This window comes from Condylostylus longicornis, unplaced genomic scaffold (assembly GCF_029603195.1).
Source record: "Condylostylus longicornis isolate FDR11 unplaced genomic scaffold, ASM2960319v2 ptg000040l, whole genome shotgun sequence".
Taxonomy (NCBI): Eukaryota; Metazoa; Arthropoda; class Insecta; order Diptera; family Dolichopodidae; genus Condylostylus; species Condylostylus longicornis.
This window is the reverse complement of record NW_026578009.1, coordinates 141,963-161,151: the sequence shown is the minus strand read 5'-3', so window position 1 is coordinate 161,151 and position 19,189 is coordinate 141,963. Positions and strand designations below refer to the sequence as shown.

General features: G+C 24.8%; 1 protein-coding gene across 1 annotated transcript in view; it reads left to right on the top strand.

The window, feature by feature from the left end:
• LOC129609541 (uncharacterized) overlaps positions 1-18,695 on the top strand; it is a 132,066-nt gene extending 113,371 nt beyond the window's left edge. Inside the window, exons 3-6 of the mRNA XM_055521514.1 lie at positions 1,131-1,233; positions 9,003-9,128; positions 16,868-17,048; positions 17,772-18,695. Of these exons, the coding sequence (XP_055377489.1) occupies positions 1,131-1,233; positions 9,003-9,128; positions 16,868-17,048; positions 17,772-18,626 (1,265 nt within the window). The 3' untranslated portion in view covers positions 18,627-18,695. The remainder of the gene's footprint in view (positions 1-1,130; positions 1,234-9,002; positions 9,129-16,867; positions 17,049-17,771) is intronic.
• Positions 18,696-19,189: the final 494 nt, after the last annotated feature.

Below are 19,189 nucleotides of genomic sequence, written 5' to 3'. Positions count from 1 at the left end.
CTTATGTGTAATTTATATTTAACATATGATATTTTTCACTTAACAAGTGTATGCCTGGAAATTATAGCAATTAAAAATAAAACAACCATATAGGGAATCTGCCACAACAAGTTTGCCTTGGCATTATCGGAGCACGTACATTTAAAGAAGCGCATTTCACAAAAATTAAAATCAACACTTCAATAAAACGTGCTGAAATACCAGAATAAGCAAAAACAAGTATCAATTGAAAATTTTTTAATAATCAATTTGGAAAAAGTATAATCGACCTAATGAAATAATTTTAGCAAAATGACCTCCTCCAGACAAATATATAACAATGAACGACCTCGTGAAAAATATTTCTATATATTCATACGTAATAGTTTAAAAATTTAAAAGTCTTATTAAAGCAGCATACAGACATAATACTGATATACGATTATTATGATGAAATCAAAGAAAGTATTCTTGAAACTATTAAAATAAGGCAGTTTAGAAAGTTAAGGAGCTAGCTTATTTATTGATGAATGAACCAGTTTTTGCTATTTTACTAAAAAAAATTTTTTGTTTTGCTTATTTGGTTGAGGTATAAAATATTTTTTAACTTTTCTCGGAGATTTTCGAAATTCTCAAGAACAAACATCTGCATTTTTGTATAATTTGGAAATAATTTGAAAATATATTGTGCTATAGGTCCACAGTAGATTTTCAAAAATGATTAATCCACTAGATGATAGGTCCACACTAGATTTTCTACTATTAATTTTTGATACTATATACTTTTTCTTGTTTATAAGGAAAGATCACCAGTACCCCATTATAATATTACATAACCGGTACTATTAATTGCATCAGATGTGGAATAACAACCACATTTCAATTTTTTCCCAAAAAATTAACATCAACGCAATATTAAGATATTATACCTTAAGCATTTATGCAATTTTAAAATCTGTTTTAATTAAAATTAAATTAAAATATTTGTAAAAACATATTTTTTTGAAGTAGTAGTATATTTAAAAGAAATTGCCCTAAAATCATTTTTTTTATTATTATGTAATAAATTATAGTAAAAAAAATTTGGATGTTTTTTTTATTTATTTTGTTTCCATAATGTTAATTATTCATAAAATAATTTTCAATTACAGATTCATGGCCTTTATCGTGGGTTTTATGTGACATTTATATTTCCTTAGATGTATTACTATGTACAGCTTCAATACTGAGTTTGTGTGCCATCAGTGTTGATAGGTAAGCTTTAATAAAAGAAAAAAAATTTCTCAAAAAATTAAAATAACTTGTAGGAATATTTTTTTTTAACCTTGATATTTAACATTTAAATATTTTAAAAAATTTCAATATTAAAATAAAAAATAAAATCAAGCTTCTACAACGTACTACTATGTCTACATCAACACATACTTTATACATTTCAATAGAATTATACACATACATACGCATAAACAATAATTACTGATTTATTTTTTATGAAAATTTTATGAATTTTTAATTCGTCAAAAATTAATTCTCTTGTGTTTTTGCTTATTTTTGTTAATATTATTTAGGTAATTTAAAAAAAAAAATTATTGAAAAAAAAATACAGCGCAACGAAATTTTTGACAATGTCAAAAAATCTCTTTTCTTAACAATAATCTAAAATTTAAGTGGAGCGCTATACTTTTCAAAAGAAAATTTCAAAAATGGTTCATTCAAATCACTCAAAGTGTAATACAGGCCATAATTATTAATTTTGGGAAGAGAGGTATTTTTGGGTTCCAATATGTCTATACGGTAAATAACTTTAAAATTTTAGAAAAAAAAAAACTTTATTCAAAATTTTTGCACTTTGGGATAAGAAGCACTACATTATGTTCAAATATACTTCGATAAAATTGCAAAAATAAAACGTGATCTCGGCTGAAGGGTGTAAGCAAAGATTGATAACCATAGGTACAACGTTAAATATTGAATAATTTTAAAAATTATGTAACATGTTTCTATAATTTGTAATATTAGAAATGTTAACTATTAAAATGCAATATGGCATTCTTGAATGCGTAAGGGACAAATGGAAATTTAATGTAATCACTTTGAAAAGATTTCTGAGTAAAAAATTTTCTAACTATATTGAATTAGATAATTAATTAAACATGTTTATATTAAGCGTGTTCTCAAAAATATAATTCTATTGAGAAGCTCGATAAAGCTTCTTAAAATAAGATTTGCATGTCGGAAAAATATGTTACCAAAAGTAGAAAAAAAAATTTTTCCATTGAAATAAAATACTTTTAATAAAATTTCTGTGAAGAAATAATTAAATTAACCCTATGTCTCATTTCAGCAACCTAAATTTTGCTGTAATTTTTTATGATAAAATAAATAAAAAGTCAACTTTATTTGTTTTGCAGAATTTAAAAATCGCCTTCGGTTATAAAAGAGACTATAACTTGCAAGAAACTTGTATTTTTATAATTTTAAGGTGTCAGTTACACATCATCGGATTCTATTTATACTAACACGTCAAATTTTTAAAAACGGCAATGCTTTTGATTTTCATAATCTATACACTGGCAGAAAGAAAAAACAAAAATCAGATGATCGTGGCACAACTTTTTTAAAAATTTATTCTCTGCCATTTTATTTTTAAAAATCTGACAGAAAATTTGATGATAATTGGATATGTTTCTGTATTTCATTAGACTTCGATTACACATTGGATTTTCATCAGACTCAGATTTTATAATAGATTAAATCTGATGTACGATTAAATTTTATGTGCAACGGGCACCTAAAGAAGAATTTTTTTTTTTTTAGCCCACGTGGACAAGTAGGTGAAACCATCCATGGGGAATGTGATGGTTTCGCTCACCTCAATACTCCCGGAATCCCACCGACATAAACACCCACCATCCCATGGTAGATCCAATCCGGAACCGCTCTTCGCCTTACTTCAGATTGGACCGTGCTGTTCTCTTTCGTTATGAAACGTATTTTCCTTCTTAATTCTCTTTTTAATTTTTACGCACTCTAAATTATGCCGCTTCTATCTCGTCTGCTTCCTTCATATATTTCAGCCTCTTCTTCTTGCGTAACACCACTTCTATGTATTTCGCTATTACGTACTAATTATCCTCGCTCTCAAGCATTCGGTCCACGATGTTCTCTGGAGTCATTGTTGCGATGGTTACTTCTAAGACTCGCCGTTTCGTTTCTGCAATGCTGCATTCGAAAAAAGTGTGGAAGACGGTGTCTTTCGCTGCATTACAGTGCTTGCATTCGGGGCTCTTCAACCTCCCCATCCTGTGTAGGTAGGCCCGAAAATATCCATGACCAGATAAAAACTGCGTGATATAAAAATTAACTTCGCCAAAGAAGAATTGCTAAAGAATCCATTTATAAACTTGCTAAATTTAAAATTGTAATAATTAGAAAATTTTTTTTAAGTATACAATTTGCAATATGTATTAACTATAAACAAAAAAAATGTGTAATGAACGGTGTTCGCCCAAAATAAAAACATTTATAATATATTTAATAACAATATAATAGAATATTAAATTTATGTATGCGACAACATATATTAAAGTTAATAAATTAAAACTTTGTTCCGAAATTAAATCACATATATTTTAAAGTATATATATACTTTATATAAATATATAATAATAACTTATATTACTATATAAAATATATAGTAATATATTATATATACTATATATATAGAATAATATATATATATATATATATATATAATATAGTATAATATATACTACATATAAGTAAATTATATATATACCTTTGTCATATTCCAAATAATTTTAAAAAACAGAAAACGAGAGAATTAGACGTGAGCTAACAAATGAGAATATAAAAAAGTGCTAAAAACAATATAAAATATTTCCATAGAATCACCTTTAAAAATCCTTCTTTTGATAATTTCATGAACTCATTTAATTTAATATTCTTATTTGCACATGTTTGGAGCTATAATACATACATATGTATGTATATATACATTGGTACTCAAAAGAATTCAAAAGAAAAAAGTGACAATGTAAAGAGTAAATATTACAAGAAAAACGAAAAAAAAAAATAAAAGAAAAGGATAATTAATTCTATGCTTAAAGCTAAATGGAAAAAATTTGACTTTATTTTATTTTTAAAAAATTGTGTTCACTTACATCACATTAAATTATTATTCGAGGCCTACATAATTATACAAACCTTTTTTCTTCACATATATACGAACCTGTACATATTTTATGCATAATATTTTTAAAAGATGAAATGGTGAAAGAAATAATTATTTTAAATGTTATACATTTATATATACAAGGAAAAAAGAACAAAATATAAATATGTGTGGCGGCCCACATAATTTCTAACAATTAATTTTAAAATTTGATCCATTTAAGGTAATTTTACTACAAAGTTCGTAATAATTTATTAAAATATTGCAAAATAAATTGAAAAATACGAATTCTTTACAAATTTATGATTTTTGGCTAAAAAGGATATATGTGACTTTACTGAAGAAATATTGGCACATAATATTTCGATATCACTTGCGAAATACATCAAAATTTTTCTCTATGAATTGAAAATATTAAATTACAAGAAAACACACATTGCATATCAATTTTGGAAGGTATGATATGTAATTCCAGTTAGAGGTTGACAAATTATAAAAATCGAATACGAGTATAACATGTATTATAATTTATATTAATTATTTTAAATTATATACTGATATATTTACTTCGAATGAAAATATTCGACAAGATTTTAAATATCAGATTTAAGATGACTACTTTTATGAAGATGACATTTTAATTTAAAAAAAAAAATTTATATCGTCTTTCCTTTAGACCGCAGGCTCTAGAAGTCAGAAATTTTAGTAGGTTTAAAACACTAAAAAATATTTCAGTTCGTTAGAAGAAAATTTTTTTCCCCCTTACCCCTTCTCAAGATATCACCTTTCTAATTTTGTAAATTTCAAATTTTGGGCAATATGTGTACGGGAAATGCCAAGCCAACATAAAAAATATTTTTTTTTCAACTGATGCAATTAATCCTTGTATTTGAATATTATATTGACGCCTCTCTAATTTTTTTTTTTATTTCAAAGATTGCTAACATTACTCATCTTAAATATATGCAATTTTTGAAGATATATGAACGAAAGTAATATAATGTAATCAATTACTTTTAAAAGTAGTATTTTCACCTGTTGAAGGGAATACTGCTACTTCACAAAACATTGGTTTGACTTCACAATTTTATTTAAGTCGATTTCAATCACTTTTTATTAGAGCTTTTATTTACCCAACAAGATTTGTCATGTTTTTTATTAGTTTATGTAATTCAATTAGTCCTACATATTTTACATATCTTTATATTGTCTTTGGTGTGTCCCTCACATTCAAGGCAAAGTTCACACATAAAATGTTGAAGCAATTACTGTTTTCACCAAAAACATTTTTATTTCATTATGTAAGCTATTCTTGTATACAATATTGAAGGTGTGCCACTTTTGATATAAGCAATATGTTCTCTTGTATATTATTTTTGCATCTCTATATGGTGATACTATTTTTTGCAAATTATTTTAACCAGCATAGTGTCCAAATCTCAAATAAGCCAATACTGTACGTACATATATACTTGTTACATTCCAACTATAAATGTACATATGTATGCATCTATATATATGTATGTTTTTTCTACGGAATTTTTTGATTGATGTTTCCTCTTCTTTTTCCAAAAGTAATTCCTTTCGTTTTCATTCTTTTGTCCTAAAGAGAATTTCAATTCGTTGAACTTATCCATAATTTTTGGTGATATAATAAAAATTAATATCATAAAAATGTGTTCGTTCACACTTGTAAGTCACCAATAGACAATTAACTAATTTAATTTAAACAAGATGAAAGATAAAATTACAAAATAAATGAATGTATGCCGTACATTGTGTCGTTGGGCATGTTGTTATTCATACTTTTTGTTGCTATTAATTTTTATCATTTTACTTATAACTCTTTGTTAAATTTTGTTCAAAAGCAACATGAGTAATTTTTTAAAGTTGTACATGTGCTGTCTAATTTATGTCATTTATATATTTTGTATTTTCATACAAAGCTATTCTGGGTAAACTCTTACAATATACTTTGTGACACTGTTTTTTTTTTTGCTTTTGTTTATTTTATATTTTTTTTATGTATGTAATTTATTTTTTTCTCAGTAATTGTATCGCTTTTGTTTAAATTTCTTTCTTTTTCAGTTTCATTTTATATGTTGGGTAAATTTCTGAAAATTTTTACTGAATATCTTAGTGACAGTCCATCTGTTCGTGTGTTATCATTATTCTTCTCCAAAAACATGGTCAGCTACGATGCTTTGTCATTTTAAAAAATATCGACTCTGTTAAGTTTAGTGCATAATTACTTCTTTATTCCTGCCTGGGATCAAGGTAGCAAAAATCTTGGCTTGGCTGCTGATTTTCAATGCTTGATTTAAAGCGGTTTTCTTGCTTAGCCAAGCGGTTTTGGTTAAATCTAAAATCTTGAATTATTACATTTGGTCTTATTTGATTTTATTTAAAAATTTTAAATTGTTATATTTGGTCATTTAATTAATTTAAATAACGATATATAAACGCCTCTCTTTCCAGTGTGGGTAATCCCTTTTGAAACAAAAAAGAGAAGAACATATAGGTAGTATTTAAGATTTTAAGAATATTTTGCAATAAAACAGTTTTAGAAACGTTTATTAAGAAACGAGTATTAGGAACCGGTTAGAAAAGTAAAGGATTTTTTTTGAAAAATAAAACTTCTTTTGTACTTGCGGACTAGTATTTTACTTTTCATTGAAAAACACGTGTACACACATTTAAAACTCTGTTGTATATATACAATACAAGTAAAATTTTTAGTTTTAAATAAGAGATTTCCTAAAATCATATAATCTTTCTTTGTTAATTTTATCTAAAATTTAAAATTAAAGAAATGAAAATATTTCTTTCAACCATAACTCCTAATAATTATTATTGAATGAGTTCAAATTTAAAAAATTAATGAAGCAACTCAATCGTAAATATAAATTTATCGACATCTATATCCTTGAATTATGATGGTGATTTGTAACGCATTAATATAACTCTAAGCCATTAAGATGAATTCTAATCCAATCATTGACTAATTTAAACAAATAATTTTAAAATACGCCTGCAATATTCTGTTTTGATAATGAAAACAGCTGCTATCAATTACATTCAATTCAATTTTAAAATAAATTTATTTTGTTTAAAACCCACTCAGATAAAGCCATTCATAACGACCTTAATATATAAGAAGTCCTTGTCGTTCCTTCAAAAAAAATCCTTCGAAAAGTTCGTAGAAATATAAATAAATGTTTATATACAGTTATTTTTCTTTTCACCGAAAAAAGAAAATGTTTCTTGTTACTATGCAAAAGTAAAATAGCAAACATTAAGAGAAATAATTAAAAATGTCATAAGTATATTATTTTTGTTTCTAGCTGGATGACATTTTCTTTTTCTAAAAATAATTTAGCCTTTAAAAGAAAAAAAAACTGTAATACAAAATTTATACAGAACTTTATGGTTTTATTAATATATAAAACAATTTAAATTTTAAGCAGTTTATAAGTTCAAAGATTGAGCAACCTTCATTTTAACTTTTTCTGTACAGCTTATATTACTGGTTACCAGATTTTGACACAGGTAAATGCGGATAAAAAATATAACAGATCAAAATAAAAGGACTTTATTTTTAGGAAAATTTAACATGTAATAAAAATTTTTAAAATCCGTTTAATAATAAACGATATAAGCATATAGTTCTAGGAGGCTTAATCTCTTCCTACATAACCTACGTCATCTTATTTAATTCGTTTTGTAATTATTTTCGAACTTCTGTTTCCTATGATTTATGAAATCATCTTCAAATAGGAGTATTACATGGCGTAAACTTCGCCATTAAATCGCTTATTGTATGGAAAAAGTATTAAAATCCCAAACTGTGAAAAAATAGGCCAACATTTTTTGTGTCAAAATAAAAATAATTTTGGTTATGTACAACAGCATCAAAACTGAATTACATAGCTGTATAAATGAAGAGCACAATATAATTTTGTGCCCAAGGAAAATTGGTTGTTAAGTTAAACATTTGTGTAACAGAACAGAGACATAATTTTGAACGGTTTTTGTACATTTATCTAAGTCATTAAAGATAAAAAAATGTTGGTATAAAATAACATTTGCAGTATTTTATTTCAATAACTTCTAAAACAGATCATGTAGCGCGATGATTTATATCCCAAATTGAAGCTCAGTTGACAAAGTTTCCAGCTGTGCTAATATTTGAGAAAGTTGTATTGTTACGTCACATAGAAAATTAACGTTTTTTTAAAAATGAAAAGTTAAAAGTTATTTCAATTTTTTCGAACTTTCAAGTTATTCTGAAATCTAAACAGATTATAACTGATATATAGCTATATATGAGAAGTCCCTTATTCTAAGGTTTCCAAATTATATTGAATAATGCGCCTGTATTATACAGGCACTGGGTTATACTTAAAATTTTAAAAAGTAAAGTCGAGATTTTAAGCTCCGGTAAACCCGTCCTGTTGAGTTGTGGACATGTTCTCCATACAAAAAATTTGCCTACTTATGGGGGTTTGCATAATGGTATATAGCAGTGCACCAGAAAACTTGTAGATATAATCATTTATTTTATAACTTTTATAATATAATTTAAATATGCAGTCTTTGGATAAACTTAATGCATCCAGAATATTTTCATATTTATGGAGGGAATAATGGTTGTTTCAATAAAAAAACAAAAATTTTAACATTTTTGTCACAAAAATAACAAAATTTTTTCATTATCATCTATTAAATAAATTAATAAATTTTATACAATTTAAATAGTCTGTAGTTTACGATTACGATTTTATTGTTAACAAATATTAATTTTTGTTATAAATGCCTTTTCTTTTAGGTATCTAGCTGTAACTCAACCGTTGACATACTCAAGGAAAAGAAGGTCAAAACGTTTGGCTCTTATAATGATTTTGATTGTATGGTTATTGGCTTTAGCAATAACTTGTCCTCCTATTTTGGGATGGTAAGTTTATACTTTATTTTTTATTTCATTTTGTATAATAAAATTTTTTATTTTAAATTTTCTAAATTATTACTCGTATTATTTAAAATATTTTAATAATTTTTTCTTAGAAATTTAAAAAAAAAATATTTTTGTATTTAAGTTTGTAATATTGTATTTTATAAATTTTTATGAAAGATACAAAAAAAAAAATATTTGCCTACGCATAGCAAATTTTATTGATCGAAAAAAGAAAAAGTAAAAAGTTTTCGTTTTTTCATATAACTGTTATTGATATACGGGGGAATTTTATTTAATATTACTTATCCGAAACAGGGAGAAATATAGAACACGTGTTTGTTTAAATTTTTTAAAATTTTGCAAAAATTATATTAAAAGAAATGTGAGAAGTTAAGTAAAACTTTTTATATAGGAATTCAATTGTTGACTCTTTTAAAGCATATTATCGATTATAGTACGTTTTAAAAGAGAATTTTGTTGGAGCAAATGTAAAACAAAGGCTTTGGCGAAAAAATTTTAAGGACCATGAAAATTATTACAATAAAACAAAGAAATTAATTAGAAATAGGTATACAAAAGAATTTATTATTCTAACATTATTAAGCTTTTAAATTTGATTCTGTAATTTTATAATCTAATACAAGATTATTAAATAAAGAAATTTTCTACTTCTTTCAATATTCTTTATTGTTAAATTTCATTTCTAGAAGAGTTTAAGAGGACTGATTTATAAGTTAATTTACTTTAATTATTTTACTTAAATTGTTGTTTAATAGTTAATTATTACTTTACTAAATTTAATAAATTACCATATAACATACATATTTCCTAATTCTTATCAGCCATTTTCATTCACACATGTCATAAAAATATTAATCAAGAGGGCGAGATAATGATTACATTCCCAATTTCTATACTTTGTGTTGTTACCTAACCAAACTCATTTTAGCTATTTATATATAACGTAATTATATATTTATTCAAAAATCTACGATATATAATTAAGATCAGTGATTAAGTAATTGAATTGAGAACAAATTTTAAGAAATAGAATAAAGTAAATTGATTTATATAAATTTCTTTTTTCGCTACTTTTGCTCATTCCATTGAAAATTTTATATAGCTTTTGTTTCCTTTGAAGACTTTGACAATAGAGAGTTTATATAAATACATTTTTTTTTCTAGTAACAATATATTTTAAAAATGTAAAAAAAAGGATAAGAATCCTTAAGGCAATATAATAAAGGAAAGAAAGAAAGAAAAAGGTTGTGTTTTAATGATATTTTAGTAATTTAAAATTTTTACAAAAAAAAAAAAATTTAATTTTAAATTATTTTTTTTTTTGGTATAAGAAATTTGAGTTAATGATTATCTTTAATCCCTTGTTTCCATATAAAATCATTTCTTTGAACTTTTATAAGATTTAAAAATCAAATTAAGATTATAAAGTATTTTTGTGTACTTTTAAGGATTTTTAAGAAAAATTAAAATTAATAATAGTATTTATTTTTATTAAATATACAAATGACATTGTTTACTTCAGTCAACTTACTCAAATTATTACAAACCAAACATTTACAATACTCATTTTTTTAATTCATAACAGAAATCGGATTAGAATTTCATTTAATTAAAAAAAAAAAGAAGTAAAATTTAATTTGAATTTTGTGACAGCAATAAATTATGTGGCGTTTTTGAATTAAAGAACATTTTTGTTCTCCTTTGTTCATTCCCGGCCAGAACATAGGGCTTCCACAAATCCTCTGAATCTAATTCCATTTTGGGCGAGGTACTCTACGTCTGACCTCTTTAAGTATAGTTCGTCGCCACGGCGCGTCCCCACTCTTCTTTTCCTATTGTGTGTTATGGTTTCCGAAGCGTGTGTCTCAGCCATTTCCATTTTCTTTCTTTTATGGCCACATTTATATAACTCTGGTGGGTTGTCGCCCACACATCGTTATTTGTAATCGTTCTGGGCCAGAATTTTTCATATTTCTGTGCGTCTCAGACATGCGTTGAATATTCTGAATTAAAAAACCATAATACCAAATTATAAATATAATAGAAAACCTACACTTTCAAATTATATTATTCAGTTATATCAAAAAACCAAATGTATAAGTTTTTGTTATAGTATTAAAAGCAAAACAGATTCCAAGAACAGTTTTGTAAAGAAATTGTTTCATTTCTACCAAGGACGAATACTATTGTAATTGTAACTAATAAAGATATAATATGAAATTTTTAAATATGTATCCAATTATATTTTCCATAGGTTTCGGAAATTTTAATGGAATGTCTGCCATATAACATGATGGAATGTCTAAAAGCTAATTTTAAATATTCGAAAAAATAATAAAGTTAGATTTATGAGACTTGGCAGTCATGTATCCAATTATAGATTACACGTAATCCTAGAAGTTTTTATGGAACGGCTTGATAGATTCGAGTTGCTACCATACAACCATTACAGTTAATTCTAAATAATTAAAAAAAAAAGGTTTTATGCCCAGTTAGTCAAGGTGTCGAGTATAATTTAGTGGCTTTATTCTGAATAAAACATATTTTCATTTGTTAATATCTTAAATCGAAACTTTAAAGTATACAGTGAAAATATTGGCTATAATCTCAAAAACTTTATTTGTTATAATCATAAATATTCGAGCATATTGTACGTAAAATAAATTATCGAGTAATTCCAAAAATATTTATTTGAAAAATGAAATAAATATAAAATCTTAACAATTTTACAGTTATGAAAAATAAAGATAAAAATAAATTTTTCTTTTTTTTTTTTTTAAATAAATAAAATATAATATTTATTGCATCCTTATATGGGGTTAAATAGATCTTTATACCTCTCATGAATTACATATTATATAAAGTACTATACTTATATGAATAAGATCCAACCCATAAATAAATTTAAAAAATATTCAACAATTTTCTATTTTAAATTATTTGTTCTTTTAAATTACACATATAAAATGATAATTTAGAAAATATAATATATTATAATCCCGCTCTAACAGCGACCAACTATAGAAGGTTATTTAAGAGATCATATAACAAATAATGTTCATGAAGAATGTATACACAATTACACAATAAAGTTCTGAACATAAGGTTATAACATTAAAAAATTTTTTGTTATTTCATCATGTATAATAAATGAAAATTTAATATACATCATTTAACATTTTTTAAATTCGACGAAAATGCAAAAAAAAACAAAAAATATAAAATATAAAAAGAAAAAAACATATCATTTCCTTTTCTTTAAAAACAATTTTCCATAATCATGTTTCCATATTCTTCTTGAGGACATGTGATTATATTTTTTTTTCTCTATATACCAGTGTTATTAAACTTTCCAATATAATTTATAAAAATGATTAATAATAATTTGTTGAATGACAAACACACCTTCTTTCGTCTAACTTAGATTATGAAAAGAGAAAATGAAATAGACTTCAAAAGGGCTTTGATCATAAATTAATTACTTATTTTTTTTGAAAAATTATTAATAGAATTTTTTTCAAAGCTGGAATCAATAACATTTTAATTTTAATAGGAGCGGAACTGTTTTAACAAAAATACGAATTTTGCTCAATAAATTAAAATTTTTAATATTTGAAAACTTTATTTTTATGTCCGAAAATTTATAAAACAGTAAAATAAAAGAGAACTCACCAAATTGACTCTTGAGATAGAGAAGTGGTTAAAATTTGATGCATAATATGACGAATGAATTTGTTTACCAAATTTTTTTTTTCATGGAATGGCAGCTTTGTACAATATTGGCATTATTTTTAATAAATAAAACAATTAGTTCTTAATATTTTTGACAAGTTTTTATAATTTCCCGTAATTGTCAAATCATTATTTTCGTTCGTCAGATTTCGCTATGCCAAATTCGTTATAAATAATACGAAATTGTCATATTTTTGTTGAATTCACGATATTTAAACATAAAAATAATTTAGATCACTCTTGCATTGTAAATTAATTACAGTGTTAATTTTTGAGCCTTGAAATTTAAAAATTTATAATTCAAGGCTCAAGAAATTCTAGTTATTTTCTATTTCAGCTATACATAAATTATAAAAATTCAAATTAAAGAGCTGGTTCTAAAGTAAGCTGGTTTTTGTGGAAGTTGTATAAGTTAATTTTTTCACATATTGCGATATTTTAGGGTTTGTATTTGAATCAATTTAAAAATATTGGCCATAATAACATAATTTGTTTATTCTATTTGTTTAAGTAGCATACAATTCTGTTGAAATTGTGATTGTAGTTGTGGAAAGAAGGTTTCTATAGATTATCAAAATTACCATTAACTTAGTCCTTTTAAAAAGTTGTCTCATACTACTTTCCAAAAAAAACAATATCTTATTAGATCGTTTTGCCGTCTCAGTAATAATTGAAAGAAAATTCTTCAAATCGAGAGAATAATGTTGATAAAGAATTTCTGTAAATTGAAAAATAAAATTTTACTCTCATAAATTACTTTGTTGATAAGAGATTTTGGGTAAAATGAAGTAATCTGCATACTAGAGATGAAGACTAGATGTTAAAGAAGTTAAAAAAAATTGTTTTTTTTTGAAGCAGTGACTCTGATGATCTTTTTGTATAATATAATATAGCTATTTTATTCTGGTACATTATCTCTATAAAGAATAATTTCGGATTTTGTTCATGCAATTAACGAGCAATTTAAAATGTTAATGTTTAAATGAAATACAAAGGAGCGTGATATTCTGTATATTCATAAGTTGTCTGCTTAATAATTTGTTAGTACGGTTTACAGGTCCTTTCTTTAAAATTTTTGTTTTAGTATATAATAAAAAGTTCGAAATCACTGATTTTTTTTTTGTTCGCTTAAAATTTTAAGCAAAATGTGTGTATGCTTGTGTATCTTTTGTTTTATTTGTTTACATTAACTTTCCCATATTGACATAACATTAGTCAAAAGAAATTGAGAACAAATTATATGATATGTTTAACATTTTGGTAACCTTAAACATGACACACATGAAGAACAATACTTATTACAATAAATCAAAAATGAAAAGAAAAAAAAAATAGAGAAAAAATTTATAAGGACTGTCGAACAAAACATATAAAAAAAAAACATTTGAATTTAATAGGTAAAATTAAACTTGAAAACAATAAAAACTCTTCTATAACCCTTGCCATTATAATATTATCATGTATACATTGTCCATATTAACCAACAATTTAGAATCTTAGAAGAAATAAACATTTTGACATTTCATTTATAGAAACTTTATCATAAAAAAAGAAATACAAAGAGATGTTACATGGGTGGAATCGCATTTTTTTTATTGTTATTCCTCACATATCCTTTTCCATTCGGGTCATAAAATTTTTTATATTCTAAAACAAAGGTTATATGAAGGAAACCTTATACAATGCTTAACTACTGCTTATTTCTTTTACAGACATTAAAATCATAATATTATATTTCAACTAGTTGAATTTAAGAAGATGAATTGCTGTCGTATATCCTGCGGTCTAAAACTTTTTTGTCATTTCATGTCAAAGCTTAATAATTTTGTGAAAAATAAAAATGAAAACAGCAACAGAAGAACATTAAAGAATGAAAAAATTTAACAAAATACTTTTTTTACCACTGATTCTTAATTCCAATAGCACCATGTCAGAAACATTGAATACTCGTACATTAAATTGTTGCACAGCTTTAAATAACAAAAATTTAAATGAAATAAATAAAAAAACTTCTTGTTTTAACATAAAACAATGAAATAAAAAAGGATTAGTTACGTCAATCAAAACGCAGAAATTGAAAAAATTTTCTTCTCAAATTGAACTCGAACCAGTAACCTAACGCTTTCTAGGCGAGCGCTCTACCAAATAAACTACAGAGATGCGAAAAAATGGTATTAGGCACACCGATTAAAAAATTTTCAAAAATGAAAATTAGACGTATTTTGTTTAAAAAATTTGGCAAAAAAATGAGGAGCTGTCTGTTAACTTAGAACGCAAGAACGCAATTTATTCAAAAATTTTAAAAACTATGTGAAACTGTCTGTCTATCTGTAAGCAGTTTTAAATTTCTCTTACTTACAATTAAGTGAATTAAAATTTGGTGAAAAATAATATTTAATTTTGGTTTGTAACTTTGGTTTGTTTGAAACTTTTTGCAATTTCAACATTTTACATAGATCAACTTTTCAAAAACCTTTTCTTTAAAATGTTTTTGAAAAGGTTTACGAAAAGAATTGTGGTCTCGTTACAACAAATAGTCCAAAAAAGGAATTTTTAAGGAAATTGGGGAGGTTTTAACTTTTAGAAATTGGGAGATAAGTAAAAAGTTTTTTCTACGCAGAAATAAGTTCTTACGAGTACTAAAGGCTCACTTGTGTGTAAAATTTCAGTTGTATTTCTATCTTAAAGTACGGACTTACGGAAGGACAGACGGTCAGAAGATTAAGCGAACGAATGGATGGACAAAATGAAGCTAGTAACAATTTTTTTTGTCAAATTTTGTTTGGGAAAAGTGCTAAAATGATTACTTAAACCTGAGTTAAATACCCAATTATGTTTTTATAAAATTGTTGATGTTTCTATATTATAACATAATACGCTCTCATATAAAAAAATTGAAAGTAAAAATATCATTTTATCTCATTCTAAATATTTTAGTCTAATTTGGATAATATGGATTCAAAAATTTAACGTAGAAGAGAGAAGATATTAATTTTGATGACAAATTCACTAATCTAATAACTTATTTCCAACACTAATAGTTCAACGGTAGGGTTAACAATGAAAGTAAATCTTAAAAAAAATCTTAAAAAAAAATAAAAAGAATGCCTGTGATTTGCCTTATAAAGGACATCCATGTGCAATACGTTACGTGTACTTCGTTGAAATTCTAACTCATTAAAAACTATTTGTTCCATGAATAAGACTACGCAGTGATTTGATTTCTTCTTCGCTTTAATTTCTCAATTCAATTTAATCTTATTCTTATTTTATTAACAAATCTTTTGATAAATTTTTTAAAAAATAACATTATGTCTGTAACAAAAAAACAAAATTTTTAACCCCGTATAGCACTTAAAATGTAAAAACAAAAATGTTTCACGTTTAGACGCTTATTGATCATGTATTTTTGTTTTTATCTCAAATTTATGACAAAAGAATGAGAAGCGTACTCATGTTATCAATCAAAATTTTTTTTTAAATTCAAATTCTCTTAATTTTGTTTCTCATCCTTTTATTTTGATCCTTCATTACTTTCATCAAAAATATATTAAAATAATATTCATAAATTAAAAACTTTTTCTTTTTATGTTCTTCTTATATTCCGTCTTCTTATATAAAATGTTGCTTCATAAACAACAATGGTAATAAACAAATGATGAAAAACATACAAAAAAAAAAAAAACAAAATTTTTTCTTTTAATCTGTTGATCATCCTGCCGATGACATTATCGTTATTCACGTATATAAATGTCCTTCAACCTTATAATCATTGTATATGGATGTTTATTGCATTTAATGGATTCTGAAATTATAATAAATGAAATGCTATCCTGCATGTTTACATAAAAAATGTTAATGTTCGATATTTTTGGAATTAAAAAAAAAAAATAAAAATATTTTTTAAAATACTTTGATTGCTGTTTGGGAATTGGGAATGCTTGTGTTTGCTTTGCAAATAAATCTCAACATAACAAAAAAAAAAGGTATGAACAAGGACGACGTGATTTAACATATTGCCGTTACAATCAAAATGAAGGATACGTTATATTCTCAGCAATGGGTTCATTCTTTATACCAATGACAGTAATGATTTATGTTTATGCAAGAATATCATGTGTTGTGGCGTCTCGACATGACAATATGACTGATATCATCAATAACAAGGTAAATTATTATTGTAATTATATATGTATGTAAACATTGCAATTTATATGATAATTACATGTGTGTGCAATATTTGCATAAAATATATAACATAAGCATAAATAACCATTTAGAATTTATTTTTGTTTTCAAAAATATTAGAGAAAAATCATTAATTAACTGGAATACAGAAATTGATTGAGATTTAAATTATTTATAGGGAAAATTTTAATTTTTTTCTTGAATTTAAAATTTGCATTTCAATTACTTCTTTAATCAACCAGAAAATTATAGAAAAATTATATAAATTAAATTATAAAATTTTTTACTTAATAAATCTCCAACATAATTAAAAAATCTAGAGTTTTAATTGAATTTTGGAATTTTTTACTATTAGCAACACAGAGATTAAGATTATTTTGAAAATGAATATTATATTTAAAATTAAAGCATAAACTGCTTGATTTTAGGAATGCTTGACTTAAAATGTGTGGACTTCAATAGCAAACTGAATTAAATTTGGTGTACTTTTCATCCTAAACACCTTTTTAGTTTAAATGCGTTTGAATGCTTTTTAAAGTATGACTGCTACAATTTAACACACTTAAAAAAATTAAATATAATATACGAATATATATACGAATTAAATATATTTGATAGCATGTAAAATGTCTAATTATAAAAAAAACAAAATTGCTGAATAACAAAATATTTGTTTTTTTCTTTCTTTCTAAATAAATATAGAAAGGAAAGAAGGTAATTACATTGGATACTGAAGCTGAAATTGATCAAATGTCATCAGAACAAGATGATAAAAGTCCTGCACAAAAAAAACAAACAGCAGCTAGAACATTATCAAGTCAAACGATATCACGTGACATTAATGATGTTATTTTAACAAGTGATTCAGATAATCCATCTCGTCATTTAAATACAAAAAATGGTAGCAGTTATGAATTAATACCAACATCAAGAACACCGTCCTTTAAACGTCAAACATCTGCATTATGTAGTTCAAAACATTATCATCAAACGACAACAACAATAACATCAGATAATCGAAGTTGTGCATCTGAATCATCAGAACAACATCAACAACATTTAAATCAACAGCAATCACAACAACAACAACAACAACAGCAACAACATCAAAAACATTGGGCTAATTATGGTCGACATAGTGTTCGTATGCAATTTGTTAAAAATACAACATTAATAATTGGTGGCGGTGAATCATATGTAACACGTAATACTCGAGTACATCATCAAAAATCTTTATCAAATCGTATAACATCATTAAATAAAGAAAATAAAACAACACAAACGTTAAGTATTGTTGTTGGTGGTTTTATTGTTTGTTGGCTACCATTTTTTCTCAATTATATAATTGCACCATTCCTTACAACAGAACAAAGACATCCATCACTTGATGAATTTTTAACATGGTTAGGTTGGTTTAATAGCGCTGTTAATCCATTTATTTATGCATTTTATAGTGTTGATTTTCGTGCAGCTTTTTGGCGTTTAACATTAAGACGTTGCTATAAAAATTCCGGAAAAAATCAATTTCCAAGTAATACAATGTCAATAAGGCGATAGTAAGTTTAAAAAAATATTAAAAGAAAAAAAAAAAATACTGTAATACTGTAATAAAAAAAGTAATTAAAAGATATTGAAACAAAAAAAATAAAGAATTATTTCAAGACATAAGAAATTAAAAGCAAGGAAAACATTATTTAAAAAAAAAAATGTAATAATGCTTACCTCAAATCCTTCCTTTAATTTTAGAAGAAAAAAAATACACTTAATTATTGTATGTTAGGTTAGAATTCATAATGTATATGGATAAATGTAACTGTACACATTCTATAAGGTATATTTAGTTTAAGTACTAAACTAATTTTAAAAAATAATAAATCATAAAAAAAAATTACTTATTGTTTGTACTGTTAAATATTTTTTTGGTAGCAATCATTTAAAGAAAAGTAAAAATTACCCCTGTAAATATGCAATATTAATTTTGATATTGTTTGAAAAATTAATATTCAAAAATTTTTTAAAGCAAAGAGTAATTTAGGAATTTGATAAGAGAGTCAGTAGGTAACATGCTCTGTTCAATATCGGAACGTTTCAGTTCGATTTAGTTTTGAAAATCGATACGT